This window comes from Triticum urartu, chromosome 4A (assembly GCF_056163025.1).
Source record: "Triticum urartu cultivar PI428250 chromosome 4A, HENAU_Tu73, whole genome shotgun sequence".
Taxonomy (NCBI): Eukaryota; Viridiplantae; Streptophyta; class Magnoliopsida; order Poales; family Poaceae; genus Triticum; species Triticum urartu.
Window position 1 is genome coordinate 323,320,139 of NC_141876.1, and position 21,513 is coordinate 323,341,651.

Sequence of the window (21,513 nt, forward strand, 5' to 3'; positions counted from 1 at the left end):
TAGTTGTACTGGATCTGCCATGTTAATTGTACTGTATCTGCCATGTTAATTATGTTGGATCTGCCATGTTGTTTGTACTGTATCTGCCATGTTAATTATGTTGGATCTGCCATATTGTTTGTACTGTATCTGCCATGTTAGCTGTACTGAAAATATGCCATGGTATTTGTAATGACTCTGCATGGCATATATTTCCATGACAATACGACGCGGTTTAGAGACACATAGTGTGTTGTGTGCAATGTATGGGAAACAAGTTGGAAAAAGCGTAACGTGTATAAACCGCAGCAAAGGTTGTGGCTACATGATCAACCTACCCATGCTAGCCGGTGCAGTTAGCGATGAAAAAGAAGAAGCAAAACAGTCAAAATGAAAAACGACGATGACTTTCACTACCCATGTCTGATGAACTACATTTGTCATCTTTTTTAAAAACATCGTAGACGCATTCGAAACAGCAAATCGGTGCTAGAAACGATGAAACCATTGTAATAATGATAAACATAAAAACATATATGCTGTAACACCTAAAATAGGTTCACGTCCACACATATATTACAGAAACTATTCAAATGTCGCTCACACACCACCACTACATAGTAGGCTACGCGGGGTTGCAGTCATAACATAGCACACAAACATAGTTTTCGACGAGAACAAAGAGATAGTACCTTATATTCCTCGGCAACAGAATGTAAGGTATGCGTCTGGTGTGTAACGCCACGTGATCACTTGTACTTCTTGATGACTTTCTTGATAGCTTCCTCCACGAACTCGCGTGCTCCGGACCGCTTGTTGAAATCTTCATTCGTCAACCAGTTCCATGTGTAGATTTTTCGGAGCTCAACGACCGTTGCAGCTATGATAGCAGGGACAATTCTGCCTTCCCACTTTGCAAAGTATTCCAGCGCGTGAAAGCCACAGTCTGTCCTGCACGAGGAAAAGAGTCAGGTGAACACGCAAAAAGGACAGACGTAACAAAGATAGACTTCAATTCAGATGTGACAACAAAAGAGGGGTTGGAATAATGTAAATGGCACATGAAGGAAGGAAGAAATTACGTGTTCCCTTGCTTCGCAGTCGCCACATACTTAGTCTGGAAATGTCTGATCTGGACCTTTGAATGTTCATAGTGACGGTTCCATGTCTCTTTGAGGTTGTTAATGAAGAATTCGGCATGCGTAGTAAGGTCTGCATCAGCTTCCGAACGGATTGAATCAAGCACCTCAAAACGTTGGTTCTTCAGGTCAAGACAGATCGCATAGTGGTGACCACACTTGTCGTGTGGGTCATGTGGTGCAAGCTCCTGGAACATGGGGAACATGACCTGCATTTAAAAGTGAAGAAATGAGAAGCAGAGTTCACATAAAGAACAGCAGAGGGACAAAAAAATTAGAATCACGTAGAATGTTTGGTTATGGGTGGGGGTAGTTGAAAGAAAGTTGCCGTCCATGTATGAACAAAATGTGCTGTGTATTTTACTATCAAGTTGCCACATAGTTTGCACGGGATGCAAAAATCAAGAAGTCAGTGTGCACGGCAGCTGTTGCCACATGAAAACATTTGCCACATAAACACAAGTGCAGATGATGGCAAAAAACCACACCATGTGAAAAAACAGTGCAGACAGGGAAGGAGTACTCACATATTTCTTCAGTGTGAGCTTGAATTCACCGTGTTGAGCAAAATTCTTCCTCAGGATTTTGTGGTGGAAGTCACCATCCCATATTTTGCAGGTCACACTATAATGCATGATTATCTTGTCGGCACACACATCGGTGTGATTGTTGATGTAGTCGATCCCGCATGCAACTACATTCGTCGACATTTTACCGTTTGGCCTCACGGACTCGGCAAGATCACCCAGGTCGACGTACGTCGCTCCGCATTGAATGACTTTGGTTTTGTCCAAACATGAGTTGTATGAAAACGATATAACATGGAAGAATCATGCCTACCAAGTAAAAAGAATGAAAGAACTAAAACGTAAGCGGATCGTGTATAGAAAGTACGAAGAAGATGAATGGTAAAAAAGGAGCAAAGCAAAATGAGAGATTATGGGGTGTGGTCATTTACGCTTTCAGCTCCTTCATGTGCTTGCTGCTGGCCCTCGCATTTCCAAACCGCTTGACGATATCGTACAGCTGGGTATGTTCCTTAGTGGCCCTGAATTCGGGCTCGTAGTCTTCCGCGGGAGGTGGGTGAACTACCCTCTGCTGCCTCACAGAACCAGGAGTGGCACTCCTAATGGTATCCTCAGATACCGTATCTGCAGGCACGTTGGAACTTGATTGCCCTTGCCCTCGTGAGGACCTCCTCTGCAATGCTGCCTCCTCAATCATGCAGTAAGCTTCGTCAAGTGATGGTGAAATCTCCTCAGGGGTGGCTGCAATGATAAAAAAAAGTGGGTTAGGATACCTAGAAAATCAAAAACAGATGAATTGTGAGAAGATAGGGTGCATGATGTGAGATGTAGGTAGAAAAAGTGGGGCAGTTGCCATGTGTGGTCCAACTACAGTGGCCATGTCATAGCAACTACAATTGCCATGTAGTTGCACTGTAGTTGCCATCTAGTTGGACTGTAGTTGCCATGTCATAGCAACTACAGTTGCCATGTTGTGTCAACTCCACTTGCCATGTGATTGCCGTATGAAAAAATACAGCATGGAAACAAAAAATGCAGGTGACATGGTGTGGCAAATCCAGTTGCCATGTGTAATGCACTGTATTTGCCATGTGACAGCAACTACAGTTGCCATGTTGAATCAACTTCAGTTGCCACGTGGTTGCGCAAATGTCAAATGCAGCATGGTAGCAAAAAATGTAGGTGACATGGTGCATCAAATCCAGTTGCCATGTCATCACATGTCAGTTGTCATCACAAGTGAGAACCCCCAAAAAATATGATTGAGACAAAAATCAAACTACAAAGATGTATACAAGAAAAATCATAAGGACATGACAAGTGTACCTTGCACAATCGGCTCTGCGAACTTGACAACCTTCCTGCCCTCGACCATTGGCTGCGCCATCATTGCGGGCATGCCTCCTGGGAAAGCAAAGGCAACTGGCATAAGATCTTGCACCACCGGTTGATCTTGACTGATGCCAAGGCTGAAGCTCGGTGGGGTAAAGGCCATTGGGTGCCTCTCATTCCTACTGGCCGGACCACGAACGACTTGCGAGGCAGAATCCAAGGGTGAAAGATCAACAAACATATCTGAATCGGCCGCTACAGAATGATCGGCCTTATTTGCAGGGCGGGGCGTGTTGTTAGCGGTATCAGCCGCATCTTTCATGACAATCTTCTTGTTTGGGCTGTAGGGGACACCGACATTGACTGGGAGCCTGGAAGTGCTCAGATTTATGCTAGGGATTTCCACTGCGGGTAAAGGCGCAGTCTGCTCCGGTTTTTCACCTGCGTCACTCGTGCCCGGCTTGACACCTGCATCAGTTGTGCTCCGGTCTTCCGGTTTCTCCATCACATTGCTTTTGGCAGGTGGCGGGAACAGTGTGGACGCAGGAACATAACCAGACTCGTCTCTCCTGCTCCTAGCTACAGCCGGTGCGTTGGGTATGTCTGTTGGTTGCTTGCGGGGGCTACGACACCTAGGTGGAAGACCAGCATGCGAAACAGTCGCCTTAGCAGTATCTGCACCGACAGGAGCTGGAGCTGTTGTGCCAGGACTCTCACCTGTAGATGGCATATCCTTGTGAACTGCCGCCTCAGCCGCTTCTGTCGTGGACACAGGAGTGCCACCACGCACGCGCTTGGAATCAGTGTCAGATGAGCGGGAATCTTCCTTGCTTAGGTTCATCTCGGGAGCGTCCACTTCAACGCTTGCTGATGGGGTGGCATGGCTCACAGCAGCATCCTTCATTGCCAGAAGAGTTGGCAATATTTCAGCTGTCCTGGCAGATACCGACTCATCACTCCCCGATGTACGGATGCCTGTTATTCTAGCCTGCACATCTGCAGCCGGCGGAGATGGTCGGCCACTTGCATCAGAGTTGGTGGGAGCGGTTAACGGTGCAGCAGCAGTATTGTCGCCTGGTGCCTCATGTACATCTGAGTTGCCCCCTGTTGACAACTTTGAATGCAGGCGTTCGAGCGGGTCCTTACTGATATGCTTGGCCCCGCGCGTAGTAGTCTTCTTCACCCTGCAAAAAAAATAAAGCACATGAAAAAGGTATTAAAAATGAACAAAAATATGTTTTCCTTGGTAGAAATCTTAAAAAAATGAAAAACAAGTGGAAAAGCTGGTAGTTGCCATGTAAGGGGAACGTGAGTTGCCATGTGTCATAATTAGCAGTTGCCATCCAGCAGCAGTTGCCATGTTAGTCAACTTGAAGAATGATAAAAATGTCTGATCTGCCATGAATGCAATTTCAAACCTAGGTGTGGGATGAGCTCACAAGCCAACGATAAAGATGGCAGTTGCCATTAGGTACATTAAAGTTACCATTTGGCCTAGATTCCAGTTGCCATGTAAAAAACAATAGGAGTTGCCATACACTTAAAAAGGAAGGAAAAAATCATTTGGAGAACAGCAGTTGCCACGTGGGGGGCGATGACAGAAGACAATGTGACAAGCTAAATGGATGCATTGGAAAATCAAGAAAATATAGCGCTATGTCAATGAAAGCGGATAAAAAAACCTACTTCTTGACTGCCTTCCTCGGGTCTGGCAACATGACAGGATCCCCGGTGTTGGTCGTCGTCGTGCGAGGAGATGACCTGGTGGAAGGGGTGTCACCGGTAATGGGGGCGCCTTTGTTCAACCGAGCAGAAACACGGGTTGGCATTGGCGCCTGATTCTTTGTAACTGCTCGTCCACCAGCTCTCGGCTCGCTGCACGTATGAGATGGAGGAAAAAAGGTGGCAATTGTCAGACAGCAAACTCGTTGCCGCGCTTGACAAAAACAAGTGCAAAAAAAAGGATGAGTCTGTTCGAAGAAAATAGACAAAGCAAAAAACTAAAATAAAAGTCGAACCTCTTCCTGGCAGCTACGGGGTCGGTCCTAGACCTCTTGCCAGCAGAACCCTGCCCAACACCCTCTGGAGCCCTCCCCCTCTTTGATGGCAAAACCCCCTCGCCTCTCGCAGCCGTATGTTGTTTGACTTTCTCCGGTTGGGGGACATCTGTTGCATCCTTGCCCTTGTTACCACCTGCGCGAACTTCAACATGATCATCATCATCGGTGTCCTCTTGCACATTCTCCATGACATCGTCGTCATCCTTGCTGATACCAGCATCTCCACCTAGTTCATCTTGTGTGTCAGCAGGCTCTTGGGAACTGTTGTAGTCATACCGGCCACGGCAACCGGTTGGCCGGTGTGTACGTTCCGGGACAAATGAAGTGAACTGCCTCGCAACCGCGTCGCTGTCAGAGCCACTGAGGGACGTCCACCCCTCAACCAACTTCCCGAGCAAGCCGGTCATTCCAGATGCAAACTGCCCTATTAGATGCTCAACAGGTGCCCTCGCCTGTGCATGAAACAAAGAAGCATCAATGACCACCCGTATTGCAATCACTTGCATGACATTAAAAAATACTCCACGGCAAACCATAGATGTAGATCTTTTGATTACCTCGGCAGGGCAAGACAGAGCTGAGTGCACGTCCATCCACTTTCCAAAGTTTTGAGGCCCCCCAAACACACTGTAGTCTATAGCATGCTTGGCCATCAGCTGGAAAGAACAAAAAAAAGAAAAAAAGCTAGGACGTAAGAGAGAGAATGTAAGTTTAAGCACGAATGAAAAGAGTTGCCATGTGGAATGAGACATGGATACAGTACCCAGACAGCCATGAATAACAAAGGTAGTCATCTCTTATGACCCACAGACGGTTGCCTCATGCCAATTTGTAGGCATGCCGTGTGGGCAAAGAAACCAGAACTAACCTGCAGTTTTCCATATGTGGTGTCAGTAGCCTTGTCTGCGGCAAGCACAGCCTTGACAGTGTTGATAGTCCATGCAGAAATAGAAAACTTGTGCGCAGGTGGCGGGCCTCCTGTCCCAGTGAAATCCACGGTGGACAGATCAAGACAGTCGACGTACATGAGCTGATGCAAAACAATTTTAAAAAGAAAGAAATATCAGTTGCCATCATGGGTACTGTGTGGAGGAAAACAGGATAATATATGTTCCCATGATAATCAAGTTGAGGTGCATGAAAGAAGAGAAGAAAAAGAAGAAGATGCCATCTACATGTGCTAATTGCCATCATAGTGTGATAGCAGTTGCCATGTTGTTATGATGGCAGTTGCCATCATAGTATGATGACAGTTGCCATACTAATATGATGGGAGTTGCCATATTGTCATTATGCCAGTTGCCATATTGTCATTATGGCAGTTGCCATCTTGATATGATCAGGTTGCCATCTTGTTATGATCAGGTTGCCATGCATGAATAAAAGTGTGTTAAAAACAGTGTTCACAGAAAGAACTGGTAAAAAATACCATTAAATGCAGTCGACAACCCTTTTGGTACATCTTGCTTGAGAATGCATCGTGCAGGAAGTCGGCAATAAACTTACACCAATTCATGTTCTTCACATTTTCCAGATCCGCCTGCACCACACAAAATTTCAGGACAAAAAAGGTTGCCGCATCAGAAATCAAATGGAAAAAACATCAGAAAACGCTGGCAGTCACTAGCTTTACACATGACATCGGAGCCAAAAAGATCAAAGGAAAATAAAGTAGTAAAGATGGATCATTCACCAGGATGGGGAAGCATTTGTTGCTTGGGCGAAGAGAGGTGGTCGGCGCGAAAACAGCTAAGATGAGGTACATGAGTAGCTTCATCTTGAAAACATCTCCATGCGTCGTCATGGCCTACAGCGAATCTGCCACTGCAGACGTGTTCGGCATGGATTCTGACCCAGGAAACAAACGGGGGAACAACGCTTCCTCGATCTCATTGTTGACCTCGTACGGGACTTTGATATGTCCACGAGGCACACCCAAAGTGCAGAACACGGATTCCTCGTTCAACGGTAGTCTTCCACGTCCCGGAATCACGAATTCCCTGGAGGCGGGGTCGTAGATCTCACCAAGCCAGTCGCATACAGGGTTGACAAGGTTCGTGCATCGGACATCCATCATAGACTGCATACCCATCTCAGCAGCAGCCCCCTTCTGATCGTCGGTGAATTTGTCAGTCAACGCAGTCAGTCTTCTTGGGAGGCTTTGTTGCGAATACGTTTCTTCTTCTGCAAAAAACAGATAAAAAGTGATCAGTTGTTGCCATGTTTTTGCAAAAAGTGATCAGTTGTTGCCATGTTTTGCAATGTCATGAAATTTTAGTTCGTGTCAGACGACTGCAAGCTCGAGGTGTCAACCAGTAACATAAAGCAGGAGGAAGGGGGGATGTGTGAACATTTACCTCATCACCCTCTTTTCTCCGTCCAGTTGCCCGATTACGCTGTGGTGGATCCATGAAATCATCATCATTGTTTTGATGATCGCCACGAGCCATTCTGCTGAGATAGGAACAAACCAAATTGTCATGGTGGAAATGTAAATGCAAGAGGTAAGCAGTTGCCACCTAACAGAAAATGTCAACTAGTGAATGCAGAAAAAATAACATGAACACACACGCACCCCTCCTATGATTGTCGAAAACATAAACGTGGCAAGTAAGCACGTTGGTTGCATTATCAAGTAAAAAAGTGTACATATGGTAAATGCACTTGAAAACAAAAAATGTTGAAGTTGCCATGTTAGCCCAAGATAGTACGATAGAGAGTCACAGAATCCTCCACATCACAAAAACTAAGATGTGGCAGCTAACACACTGTCCTAAAAATACACCAATCAAATGCCACTTGTTCAGCGGCAGAAATGTGCTAGGGTGAAATTGCCGTGCTGAAATGCAACACATACTAGAACAAATCGATGAAACCACATCTAACCAAGAACTTGAAAATTGCCACAGTGTGATCAAATATCACAAAGTCATTGTGGCAAAACAAAAAAAATTGCGCCTACAGTACAATGAATTTGCCATATTGTACTGACTGCGGCATGGCAACAGACATGATGTGGTCAGCCAAAAACTTGCCACATGCAAAGCATATGTATGGCATCTGACACTGTTGGGGATATGACTATTTGTGTAAGCCATCCAGGAGGGGCCGGGTTACGCAAATAGAGGTTCATCAGAAGCCCAAGGCCAAGGCATGAAGATGGCGGTTCACTAAAAGGCTTAAAGGCCCACAGGCGACTCTGAGGCCCGTAAAGATAAACCGCCATGATGGTATAACTTGTACTGTAAGGTAGAAGTAACTAGTCGCCGAGCCGGACACTGTTTATGAGCCGGCCAGGACTCTGTAGGCCGCAAGGCGTCAACCAGTGTATATAAGGGGACGACCCGCCAGCGGCTTAGGGCAAGAAACAACTGATCGAGAGCCAGGCATAGCGTATCTCGCTCCCTGGTCATCGAAACCTCAAGCAATTCCAACCGAACTAGACGTAGGCCTTCCTTCACCGTAAGGGGCTGAACTAGTATAAACCTCGCATGTCCTTGTCCCGATTAACCCCTTTAAGCTTCCTAGTTGCGATGGCTCCACGACTAAGTCCTTGCAAAAGGACATCTGCCATGACAATTCCACGACAGTTGGCGCCCACCGTGGGGCCAGCGCACGGTGGATTTGAGTTCTTGAAGGGCAGCTTCGAAGGGCTCAAGGGATACGCAGTTGGCCGGATGACCAAGAGTCGTCGCGGCAGGATCTACATCGACGACGAAGGCTGGGGCCCCGATGCCGGCTCAATTGAGTACGGGTACCGGGTCCCCTTTGGCCGAATTCACGTCTTCATCGGCCGGATTGGTGAGCCGGGCCCTGAGCCGGACAGCTGCACCGACCTTGTCGAGACGGCTCAGCGTGCGAAACCCGCCCGAGCTTAACCCATCGTGAAGCGTGCCTTTGTGGGTTGCATCCACGGAGGTGAACTTTCTGAAGGATCTGAAGGTGATGGTGAACCAGCCGTCCTCTCTGATGGTGTTTCGTCCGCCGGCTCAACAGATTCGCTGTATCAAGTTCAAGATGGTGTGCTTGGGGGCTGTTCCGATGGCAGCACTATTCCGGACCCCTCAGAGTCGCCAAACTGGGCAGGAGTCTTCATGGCTGGTACTCAATCTGACCAAAATTCTACGGCCTCAGCGGCGATAACATCCGGGTTAGGAGCAGCCGGGGCAGGAGGCCCTGTGCGCTCACCGGCTCAGGTGCTGATGGATCTCATGGATAAACTTACGGCCTTGTTAATTACTACAGTCGTCCCTGCGAACCAATCTGAGCATGAGGCAGAGGTGGCACAGGTTCGCGATGAGATCGCCCGGGCCAAGGAAACCTTAGCAGCTGAAGATACTAGATTAGCGACAAAGCGGGCGGCTTTGGACGAACGGGCGCAACAACTTCAGGCAGAGGCCTTTCAGCTCACGTTGAGCTTGAACGCATCTAATGAGGTTGAAAGTGCGTTATATCGACTAGAGGGGGGGTGAATAGGCGATTTTTATGAAAGTCTTCAAAACGTGGAAGTTTCGAAGACAAACGACAGAAATAAACCTATTACCATGCAGCGGAAGGTAGACTACACTAGGCAAACCATAGTCAAGTATTCAATGGAGTGAAAACACAATGACTAATAGCAGCAATGTAGTAAGGATCAGGTAGGAAGATATTATGAAGCCAAACAGAACACACAGTCACTCAGTGAAGATAAAAGATAGTGCAATCATACAATGACTTCACAAGGACCAACAGTAAGTAAAGGGAAGGAAAGGATGAAACCAGTGACACGTTGAAGACAATGATTTATTGGACCAGTTCCAGTTGCTGTGACAACTGTACATCTGGTTAGGGCGGCTAGGTATTTAAACCTGAGGACACACAGTCCCGGACACCCAGTCCTGAACACGCAGCTCAGGACACCCAGTCCTCACCGTATTCCCCTTGAGCTAAGGTCACACAGACCTCACCCAATCACTCTGGTAAGTCTTCAAGGTAGACTCCCAAACCTTCACAGACTTCGTTCACCGGCAATCCACAATGTCTCTTGGATGCTCAGAACGCGACGCCTAACCGGCTGGAGGATTCACAGTCCTCAAGTGTAATAAGTCTTCAGATCACACAGACAAGAAGACTTAAGTGATGCCTAATTCTCTTTGGCTCTGGGTGGTTAGGGCTTTATCCTCGCAAGGAATTCTCTCTCAAAGGCTTCGAGGTGGGTTGCTCTCAAACGACAAAAGCCGTACACTAACTCTGAGCAGCCAACCGTTTATGGTTGTAGGGGGTGGGCTATTTATAGCCACTAGGCAACCTGACCTGATTTGTCTGAAATGACCCTGGGTCACTAAGGAACTGACACGTGTTCCAACGGTCAGATTTCAAACTCACACGGCAACTTTACTTGGGCTACAAGCAAAGCTGACTTGTCCGACTCTGGACAAGATTCGCTCTCATAGTCTTCACTCGAAGACATAGGTTTTGGTTAAGCATCACTTCAGTCATTCTGACTGGTTCTCTTGGACCTCACTTAACAGCACGGTGGTTCCTATGACTCAACAAAGAAGAAAAAGAACTATGAAAGATCTAAGTCTTCGAGCTCCATAGGCTTCATGCGATGTCTTCTCTTGTCATAGTCTTCAATGTGAATATCTTCATATACCACCTTTGACATCAATGTCTTCATACATTTTTAGGGGTCATCTCTGGTAGGAAAACCGAATCAATGAGGGACTTCTACCTGTGTTATCCTGCAATTCTCACAAACACATTAGCCCCTCAACTAGGTTTGTCGTCAATACTCCAAAACCAACTAGGGGTGGCACTAGATGCACTTACAGAGGTAATGAGGAGGAGACATCAGAAAACTCAGTCCCGTTTACCTCAGATTTATGATCCTCGGAATCTCTTTGCTACACCCGGGGCCGGCCCAAGTAACCCGCCAGGTGCAAATCAGTTTATGACATCCGGAGCAGGAGGCCCAGTCCAGCCTCCGGTGACGGCGCCTCTTCACGGCAATATGGCACCGCCCCATTACGTACCAATACCACAGGGTCACTTCTCCAACCCCATGGAGAAATTAATTGCAGCATCAACACGTTTGGCGGCTCTCCCAGTAGATGGTGATGATCCGACAGCGGTGGAAACCTGGAGGATCAGGGAACTTGTCCAAACAGCCCTGGCTCAGCAAGAAACCTACTCCTACAGCCGGGACAGGATTAACTCAACTCCTCCGCCCTGGTTAGCTCTGCCTCGTCAAAACTGGAGCCCGAGTTACAGTAGACACATGGAGTCAGAGGCCTTGTCAAGTAGCGCTCAGTGCCGGAACCAGCCCGGCGGGTATAACCCGGTTCAGGATCGGATACGTCAGGAGGACGAGCGGGCGGCTCAGCTAGCGGCTCAGCTAGCAGCCCAACAGGACTCACCGGCTTACCCGACGACTTCCGTTGAGGCAGGTGTTGCTACTAGAACCGGAGGAGTTCCTTGTCTGGTGCCGGCTCTACGTAATGTAATCTGCCCAAGGATTTCAAGGGACCTCGAAAGGTGCCGAATTATACTGCCGATTTACAGCCTGGGGCATGGATTGAAAGTTAGGAGATGGCCATGGAGCTGCTGGAGGTTAGTGATGAAGCGGTGGCTAAATACTTCACCATGATGTTGGACGGAACGGCCTGTTCTTGGTTAAAGGGTTTGCCACCCAATTCCATTAGTTCATGGGCGGAGCTAAAGGTCCGTTTCATCCAGAACTTCAAGGACACTTGCAAGCAGTCTATGTTGATTGTGGACCTGACAAATTGTAAGCAGGAGGAAGGTGAATCTACGACTCATTGGGTGCGCCGGGTCAAAGAGATAATACATTCGTCTGACAAGATGGATGCGGCTCAGCAGTTCTCATGCTGGAGAAGAATTGCCGTTTTGAGCCTCTGAGACAGAAACTAGGGCGCCTTAAGCGTGATTGCAACGATATGGGGACGCTGATGGCGGCTTTAGTCAAGTATGCCGATTCTGATAGTACCAAGGATCCCGCGTCTGATGAGGAAAAGACAGGGAAGGGAAAGAAGAATGGTAATGGAAAGGGTCAGCAGCATAACCTGGCGAGTCAAGGAGGCAATAAGCGTAAGGTGGACAGTAACCCGGAATTTGTGGTCAATGCACAGGGTAACAATCAGAAGCGCAAAGGAAAGCCACCCCCTCGGTTTGGTGGGTCAGGTCCGTCTCTTGAGAAACTACTCAATGAGCCCTGCCCGAAACACGGCACCCGGGAACGACCAGCGACTCATTTATGGAAGGATTGCGCAATCATGAAGGCTTTCAAGAATTCTAATACGTTTGATGGCAATCAAGGCCCAGGCGGCGGCTCAGGAGATGGCAGCTTTCATGGCCCGGGCGGCGGTTCAGGATCCGGTTTTCAGGGAAGCCAGGATGGTTATAATCAACAGCAGTCTGGTCAAGGAGGTCAGCAGCAGCAGCAGTCGGGTTATCAGAGTCATCCAAAACAGCTAAACAGTGGGCAGTATCACGTGTTCACCACAAGTTTGTGTAAACGTGATCAGAAAGTTCATAAGAGGGCTGTGAATTCTGTTGAGCTGGCAGTCCCTCGTTACTTGAGGTGGTCGGAACAGCCTATTGTCTGGAGCAGGGAGGATCACCCTCCCCGGGTTGATAATCCGGGTCAACTGGCCCTGGTAGTGGCACCGCAGGTTGGTGGTTATAAATTTACTAAGTTGCTCATGGATGGAGGTAGCAGCATCAACATCCTCTATTACGAGACCTTTCGGCGCATGGGCTTAACTGACAAGAATTTAAAGACTTCCAACACCGTCTTCCATGGAGTGGTGCCTGGTAAGTCCGCGTATCCTGTGGGTAAGATTGAGCTAGAGGTGGCCTTTGGAGACGACATGATTCTAGGGCGGAAAAGTTAACTTTTGAAGTGGTAAAAATCAAGAGTCCATATCACGCTTTGTTCGGGCGGCCGGCTTATGCCAAGTTCATGGCGCGACCGTGTTATGTTTATTTACAGCTCAAGATGCCGGGTTACAAGGGTACCATCACTGTGCATGGAAGCCGAAAGGTGGCCCTGGAATGCGAAGAAGGCGATGCAGCTTATGCCGAGTCTGTCTGTGCAGCAGAGGAGCTCAAATTTTATCAAGATAACGTTGACCCGGCGGATATGACCTCCCTCAAGAAGCTGAGTACGGAGCATGACCCGGCCATGAAGTTTAAATCGGCTGCAGAGACTAAGCTTGTTGATTTTACTCTGGGCGATTCATCTAAGCAATTCAGCATCAGTGCCAACTTGGATCCTAAATAGGAAAGCGCGCTCATCGAGTTCACCCGTGAGAACAGGGACATCTTTGCATGGAAGCCTTCTGACATGCCGGGTGTACTGAGAGGACTCGCTGAGCACACTCTTAATATTAATCCGAAGTATAAGCCGGTCAGGCAGTTTCTGCGGCGATTCAATGAGGAACGACGAAAAGCTATAGGAGAAGAGGTCGCCCGGCTCTTGGCGGCTGGGTTCATTGTCGAAGTGTTTCACCCGGAGTGGTTGGCTAACCCGGTGCTCGTGCTCAAGAAAAACGGCACCTGGCGGATGTGTGTGGATTACACGGACTTACATAAGGCTTGTCCGGCTGATCCTTTCGCTCTCCCCCGTATTGATCAAATCATTGATGCTACGGCGGGTTGTGCGCGTTTGAGCTTTTTGGATGCTTACTCTGGTTATCATCAGATCAAGATGGCAGTTAAGGACCAGGAGAAGACGGCTTTCATCACTCCGTTTGGAGCCTTCTGCTATGTGTCTATGCCTTTTGGGCTCAAGAGTGCCCAGGCGACTTATCAACGGTGTGTACATAATTGTCTCCACAATCAGATTGGGCGCAATGTTCATGCTTATGTGGATGACATAGTGGTGAAATCCAGAGAGGCGGAAACCTTGATATCTAATCTCAGAGAAACCTTTGACAATCTCCGGGTTTACAAAATGATGCTTAACCCGGAGAAGTGTGTATTTGGTGTGCCTGCAGGCAAGCTTTTGGGATTCTTAGTCTCAAACAGGGGCATCGAGGCTAATCCGGAGAAGATTAAGTCAATCACTTCTTTGGCTAAACCGGCATGTATCAAGGATGTTCAGCGATTGGCGGGTCATGTTGCCGCTTTAAGCCGGTTAGGTGAGAAGGCCCTACCGCTGTACCAACTGATGAAGAAGGCAGACACCTTTGTCTGGAGTAATGTTGCTAATGCTGCTTTTGAGGATTTGAAGAGGCAGTTATCTGAGCCGCCAGTTCTTGCAGATCCCATTAACAAAGAGCCTTTGCTGTTATATGTGGTTGCTAATTCACGAGCCGTCAGTGTGGCAATTGTGGTAGAGCGCAAGGAGGCTGGTAAGGAACATCCGGTTCAACGACCGGTTTATTATGTCAGTGAGGTACTCATCGAGTCAAAACAAAGATATCCTCATTGGCAGAAACTTATTTACGGGGTGTTCATGGCAAGCCGGAAGCTGAAGCAATACTTCCAAGGTCACCCTATCACTGTGGTAAGTTCTGCCCCCTTGGGAGACATTATTCAGAACAGAGAGGCTACAGGACGAGTCGCCAAGTGGGCCATCGAGCTCGGGCCTCATGGTCTGAAGTACGTACCACGCACTGCCATTAAGTCTCAAGCTTTGGTGGATTTCATCAACGACTGGACAGAGCTACAGGCACCTGAGGAGAAGCCCGATAACACTTATTAGACTATTCACTTTGATGGGTCCAGACAGTTGGAAGGCTCAGGGGCTGGAGTCGTGTTAACTTCCCCTCGAGGTGACAAATTTTGTTATGTGCTCCGGCTTATGTTTCCTTGTACTAACAATGCAGCTGAGTACGAGGCCCTACTCCATGGTCTCCGGATGGCCAAAGAGATGAACTTGAGCCGGGTAAGATGCTTGGGAGACTCAGACCTTGTGGATCAACAGGTGTCAGGCAAGTGGGATTCTAAAGATCCCCTTATGGCGGCTTACCGTCGTGAAGTCGATGCTGTGGCTGGACATTTCAAGGGTTATGTGGTGGAACACATTGATCGAAGGAAGAATGAGGCGACTGATGCCTTAAGCCGGCTAGGATCTCAGCGTAAGCCGGTGCCGCCTAACAGCTTTCTTGATGTTTTGAATAATCCTTCTGTTAAGTTACCTACAGAGGAAGATCTGGCAATACCAGACCCAGAGGCACAGCTGGTGGCGGCTCTCCACGTTATCCCGGATTGGACAATGCCTTATTTGGCTTACATGACCCGGGGAGAGTTGCCTGAAGATGAGACCTTGGCAAGACAAATCGCCCGGCGGTCCAAGTCCATGACAATTGTCAATGGCGAATTACATCATTGCAGCGTCACTGGAGCATTTCAACGTTGCGTGTCACCTACAGAGGGTCAGGAGATCCTTCGTGATATTCATGAAGGCGATTGTGGTCATCACGCCGACTCAAAATCTCTTGTAGCCAAAGCTTTCCGTCATGGGTTTTATTGGCTGACGGCTCATGCTGATGCAGAAGACCTGGTCAGTAAATGTGACGGATGTCAGAAATTCTCACGACGAGCCCATGTGCCGGCTCAAGAATTGAGGATGATTCCAATTACTTGGCCGTTTGCAGTCTGGGGGCTTGATATGGTCGGGCCTTTCAAAAGGTCTAAGGATAAAAAGACACACCTCTTGGTGGCGGTTGACAAGTTCACAAAGTGGGTGGAGGCGGAGCTAGTCAGTAAGTGTGATGCAGCCACGGCGGTCTAGTTTATGAAAAAGGTGATTTTTCGCTTTGGTTTTCCACACAGCATCATAACCGATAATGGCACCAACCTCTCCAAAGGAGCTATGGAAGAGTTCTGTCAATGTGAGCATATCCGACTTGACGTTTCAGCTGTGGCTCACCCTCAATCCAATGGTCAAGCAGAACGAGCTAATCAAGAGATCTTGAGGGGTATCAAGCCCCGGCTCTTGGTCCCATTGCAGCGGACGCCGGGTTGTTGGGTGGAGGAGTTACCTTCTGTACTTTGGAGCATCAAACTACACCTAACAGATCTACGGGTTACACGCCTTTCTTTATGGTGTATGGAGCAGAGGCGGTCCTGCCAAGTGACATTCGTCATGACTCACCCGTGTGGCGGCTTATGTTGAGGAAGACAATGAAAAGGCTCGGCAAGACGCACTTGACCTGTTGGATGAAGAGTGAGACTTGGCAATAGCCCGCTCGACGATTTACCAGCAAGACCTGCGCCGCTACCACAGCCGCCGGTTAGGTCCAGAACCTTTCAGGAAGGCGACTTAGTGCTCCGACTCATCCAGGATCAATCTGACATGCACAAGCTATCCCCTCCTTGGGAAGGACCCTTTGTGGTCAGCAAGAATCTGAACAACGGATCATACTACCTTATCGACGTTCGGGAGCACACAGACTCACGTAAGTCGGAGGAGGAGACCCGTCGGCCGTGGAATATCGCTCATGTTCGGCCTTATTATACTTGAGCCATCGGCTCTAATGTGTATATACTTATACTATGTATATTACATAAAGCAATAAAGCAGGACCTCTGTCCTTTTTTCCACTCCCAAAAAAGGTTTATGTGTTTTGTTTGTCAGGTGGTGGAGATAACCAAGGAGAAGCGGATCATATCTGAATCCGGCTTTCCTTTGGTCCGGCTTATGATCATATCTGAATCTAGCCGTGATCACTTGGGGGCTTCCTGTTCAAACATAGGTCGTATTCAAACCAAAGAGAACATAGCTGTCGATACCCACTTGATCGGCATACTGCCAAACCCACTTGGGGGCTTCTTGATCATATTTGAATCATAGCTTAACCCCTTTGGGTCTGACGTGGATCGTATTCGAATCAGCGTCATTAAACAACTCTTATGGTCACTTGGGGGCTTCCTGTTCAAACATAGGTCGTATTCAAACCAAAGAGAACATAGCTGTCGATACCCACTTGATCGGCATCGCCACAGCCACTGGGGGCTAATAGATCGTATCCGAATCTTAGCTCAACCCCTTTGGAACGGTTCACTGATCGTATTCGAATCAGAAACCCTTGAAATTTTGTTCATCATATTTTACAAGTATCAACATTGGATATCTTGCGACCCTCTTGAAAATACAACGGAATACATTGCAATCCTCCAGGATTAATATTGGTTACATCAGGTTGTTAAGTACCAGGAGAACTTTTATGTGCCAATTTTCAGGAGTTAAACTTACCCTCAGGGGTTGGCTTATATAAGCCGGAAAAGCAGCCGTAAGCATCACAGGGTAATGCAAGACATTTCTGCAAAGGACATAACAGATTCATACAAACTACAAAGTGCATAGTGACGGCAGCTTATGCAAGTATTAAGGGCCATAAGCATGCGCAAGGGCATAGCAAAACTCAAAGTATTTTCTACTCTGTTACAAGACTCCCCGAGTCTGAATGATGCGGCATTGTTTTTCTACAACGACATAAGCAGGTGGCGCCTGGCAATCTACTCTTGGGGTTGACTTGAAGCCTCCGGGTTATCCTTCTCCGCCTCTCCACCGACTGCTTTGTCCTGGAAGGATGATGAGGCCCAGTTAATGCCACTCAAGGCCTCAAACTCAGCTTCATCATCTATTAAACCGGTTGGGTCGACTTCAGGGGCAAAGGTGTGCTTACGGATTGGAGGGATCAAGCTGACATCATCATAATGCGGCGTGGAGATTCTCCGATTCTCCTTGTCATAACCCGGCTGACACTTGGTGAGGTCAGTGTCGTTTCCAATTTGAGTGGCCACAGGGCGTATATCCCTCACGCAGGTGGTGAAATCCTTTTCATCAAATGGAGTGCCATCCTCCTTTAAACTTGGATACCCAAGAGCGATGTCGGCCGGGTCTAGCTCTGGTAACCAGGCTTTGGCCCGACTCAAAGCGGCTATTGCTCCGGCTCTTGCTTGGGCCCGTCTCAACTCTTGAATCCGCTGAGGAAGTACAGCAAGCCGTTGTAACACATCTTGCAAGAGGTGGGGCACATCATTTGATAAAGCTACAACGGCCAAGGCACGTTGTGACCCGATGTACAGTTGCTCTACTAGAGTATACACCGCCTTCAATTTGATCAGCATATTCTGCTTGAGGTTTGTGCTCCTGGGGCCTGTATTGGTAAGTATAAGGTAAACCTCAGGTAACAATTGAAGGAATATTTCCAATATTTAATGCTGGCTTAAGATAACTTACCAAAAATCGCTGAGACCATCCGAGATATCTGGCGTTGTAAGCCGGTCAGTTCGGCCGTTGCATTTGCCAGCGACGCCTCTGCTGTCTCGGCCCGGGTCACCAGTCCGGCCTTTTCGTCAGTCCAAATTTTCTTCTCCGACTCAAAATTTTTCTTCCGCTTCTCTTGTTCAGAGACGCTGAATTCAAATTTGGAGTTAGCCTTTTGAATTTCAATCTCCTGGGCTGCCAGGCGGTTCTTCAGGTCAGCAATCTCCGATTCAAATTGACTTATGGTGGCCTGCATTACACCGGATAGTAGTCAAGATTACGGTAAATAATATTAAGTCCCAAGCACTTTGCAAGCAAAGATACTTGACACTTGGGGGCTAATGTATACCGAAGCTTTCTAAATTATTAAGACGGTCCTGGATATTAAGTCCCAAATACTTTGCAAGCAAAGATACTTGGCACTTGGGGGCTAATGTGTATCGCAAGTTAAAGGTATTGTGTTACATCCGGTTTAAATATTTTTCTTTAAGCCGGGCAAGCAGTTCTAACAATTTTTCTAAGTCTACAACATATTTATTCATAAGCAATAGACTTGGGGGATGGTATAGTAAGTATGATTGAAAGTAAGGAAGCATAAGTCATACCTCAAATTTTTGCTATATTTGCTTCACCATGTCAATTTCCAGGTCACGGCTGCTTTGCACCTGGTTGATATAGCCCAAGACGATCTCTCCAATACTCAAATGAGTATAGTCGGTGATATCCATCTTGGCCTTACGGCGTTCTAGCAACTCCTCTTTAGCCGAGCATTTGGCAAGGACGGTGGGCCTGGCCGGCTCAACGAATTGAGCCTTGAGAAATTCCACTTCTGGGTCAGCCGTTTTGACTGGGCTAGGTGCCTCCGGGTTAACAGAACCATCAAGAATATCTTCAGCAGGCGGGTCAGAAGTTGGTGCTGCAATGTCTTGAGCCGGCTCAGGCGGCGGTTGATGTGTGGAAGAGTCGGGAGCAGCTATACCCTGTTCCGGTTCAGTCACCACAGGGGTTTGGGCCGGTTTATCCTTCTTGGTTTTCTTCCTGGGCTTAACCTGCACGCTGTGGGCAAAGTAGAGAAATAAGTAAAGAAACATGAATAAAGAAAAACATAAGGTGAATAAATTGATATTACCCAGGGGCAGTCTTAAAAGCCGACATGTTTGATTGCATGGACTCGCCGGATGAAGGAGAGGTATCCTGGTAATTGGAGTCAGAGGAATTGAGAGGTTGACGGATTAGACCCGCCAAAGGTAAAAAGGGTATAAGTTGGAGATAACCTCAGTCCGACGCTTCCGGGTTGTGTCAGGCAAGCCGGAGGATAGCTCTGCATCCTTGCTGGTCTGGGTCTGCCTCCGTTTTCAAATTGCTGTTGCTTCAAAAGAAAGTCAGGATCTTGGTAAGCCAAAGGGTGTGAAAATCTTACTTTCCGGGTTACTCTTCGAATTTTCTGACGCGGCCGAAGCTCGGAGTCGGAGGAGATTATAGTTACCTCTTCCTCGACGGGTTGGCTGTTGCCCGTTTCTTCCTGAAAGAAGATTAATATCAGTAAGGTAGTGATAAAGGAGGAAGGGAAATTAAAAAGTTACCTCTTCCTCATTTTCATCAGAATCATCAAGCTGAAACAGCTCAGAAGCGCTTGGCTTCCTTTTCCTTGAAGTGGTGGGCTTGGCGGTTTTCCTTTCGGCTCTCTTGGCCGCCCTGGCTTTCTTGGCCGCCTCATGATCATATTGGATTTTCCAGAAGTTATCATTTGCATGTAAAAGGTTATAAAGGGTTATGCGTAAGAATACAGTATAACATGATAAAAAATAACCCGACTGCTGGAAACTTACTGTAGGGGCCGGGTTCTTCTTGCAAAAAGGTAGTAAGCCGAAAGCGTTACTATTCGCTGTGCCCTCTTTCAACAAAGACTGAGTTGTAGCTTCCACTACGTCATCTGGTAAGTCGTCAGGACTATGACGCTGAGGGTCATCTTTCTCGCCTGAATAATTACACATTAAGCCGGGGCGGCGGCTTAATGGAATTATTCTCCAAGCAACCCAGACTCGGACCAGGTCAATGCCATCTAAGCCGTTCCCTAAAAGAGCTTTAATCTTCTTGATCTTGGGGGTGAGTGGCAGACGTTCAATAGCAGTCAACTTATCCGGCAGCGGGTGAGTAGGTTCAAGGCGCAATGCACCGAAGCCGGGCAGCGAGTTTTCACCAGCCGGAGAAGTATCTTGGCAGTAGAACCATGTCTGGTTCCAGTCCTTTGGATGACTCGGCAATTCAGCATAAGGGAACAGGCAGTCTCTCCGCCTTTGAATCGATATGCCACCAAGCTCCAGACTGGGCCCATTGGCCCGCTCATTCTGCCGGTTCAAATAGAACAATTCCCTGAACAAAAGTAGGTTGGGTTCTTCTCCAAGGTAGACCTCACAGAAAACTTGGAAGTTGCAGATATTTGACACGGAATTGGGCCTGATGTCTTGAGGTCTTAAGTCAAAGAAGTGCAAAACGTCTCTAAAGAATTTTGAACCGGGAGGAGCAAATCCCCGGCTCATGTGATCGGTAAAAATGATCACCTCCCCTTCCTTGGGTTGAGGTTTCTCTTCAGACGGGTCAGGAGAACGATAAGACATGACATCCTTCTTGGGCAGATGGCCAGACTTTACAAACTCGGACAGTTTGCTCTCTGTAACAATGGATGGAACCCAGTTGCAGGTAACCGGAGGTTTAGCAGCTTTGGGTGCCATTGGGTAAATTGAAGCCTACAACAAGATAAAGGAAATTTTCCGGTTTATTATAACCCGGAGAATAAACATTATTGGGTTATTTAAGATGGCGGCTTAAGAAGGGGCCTAATGACATACAGGTAACTATGTGATAATGTTTAACAACTGCAAGTATTAAAGATGATTAAGGTTTTCTTAAGTCGCCAGAGGCAAGCGGTGCCGACAGCCGGTATTATCTTAAACCGGTTACACGGACTACTATGGCTGAAACAGAGTCAACAGACACAGTTTTTGGCTAAGTGTGGAGCAAACAGGTTTGACAAATTGCAATTATTATTTTGGATCAAAGGATGCTCTGGAAAGGAAAAATTTCTAGACCTAAAACAGTACAGGGAAGTTCATATACTCAAGGAGGGCTTCCAAAACAAGGAAATGAGATCTGTTTTCATATAGAATAAGCACACAACATCCTCCACGGCAGTTCTATGTGGTTTTTACGATCTGAACAAGGTATTAGAGGTAAGAACTAATGGAGGTTGC

The 21,513-nt window shown here is 47.5% G+C and overlaps 1 protein-coding gene across 1 annotated transcript; it reads right to left on the reverse strand.

Moving 5' to 3' along the window:
• Positions 1-728: 728 nt before the first annotated feature.
• On the reverse strand, positions 729-6,841 carry LOC147975725 (uncharacterized). The gene is made up of 11 exons (XM_087520553.1): positions 6,731-6,841; positions 6,467-6,577; positions 5,906-6,067; positions 5,595-5,693; positions 4,996-5,489; positions 4,664-4,852; positions 2,972-4,161; positions 2,077-2,386; positions 1,646-1,919; positions 1,062-1,327; positions 729-930 (listed from the first exon to the last, which is right to left on the reverse strand). The coding sequence occupies exons 1-11, from the start codon at positions 6,839-6,841 to the stop codon at positions 729-731; spliced, it is 3,408 nt and encodes a 1,135-aa protein (XP_087376679.1).
• Positions 6,842-21,513: the final 14,672 nt, after the last annotated feature.

Coding starts and splice junctions, on each gene's coding strand:
- LOC147975725 (XM_087520553.1), bottom strand. CDS start 6,841: ATGACGACGCATGGAGATGTTTTCAAGATGAAGCTACTCATGTACCTC. Junction 5,490..5,594: donor CTCTGTCTTGCCCTGCCGAG/GTAATCAAAAGA, acceptor TTTCATGCACAG/GCGAGGGCACCTGTTGAGCA. Junction 1,920..2,076: donor CACATGAAGGAGCTGAAAGC/GTAAATGACCAC, acceptor GTTTTCATACAA/CTCATGTTTGGACAAAACCA.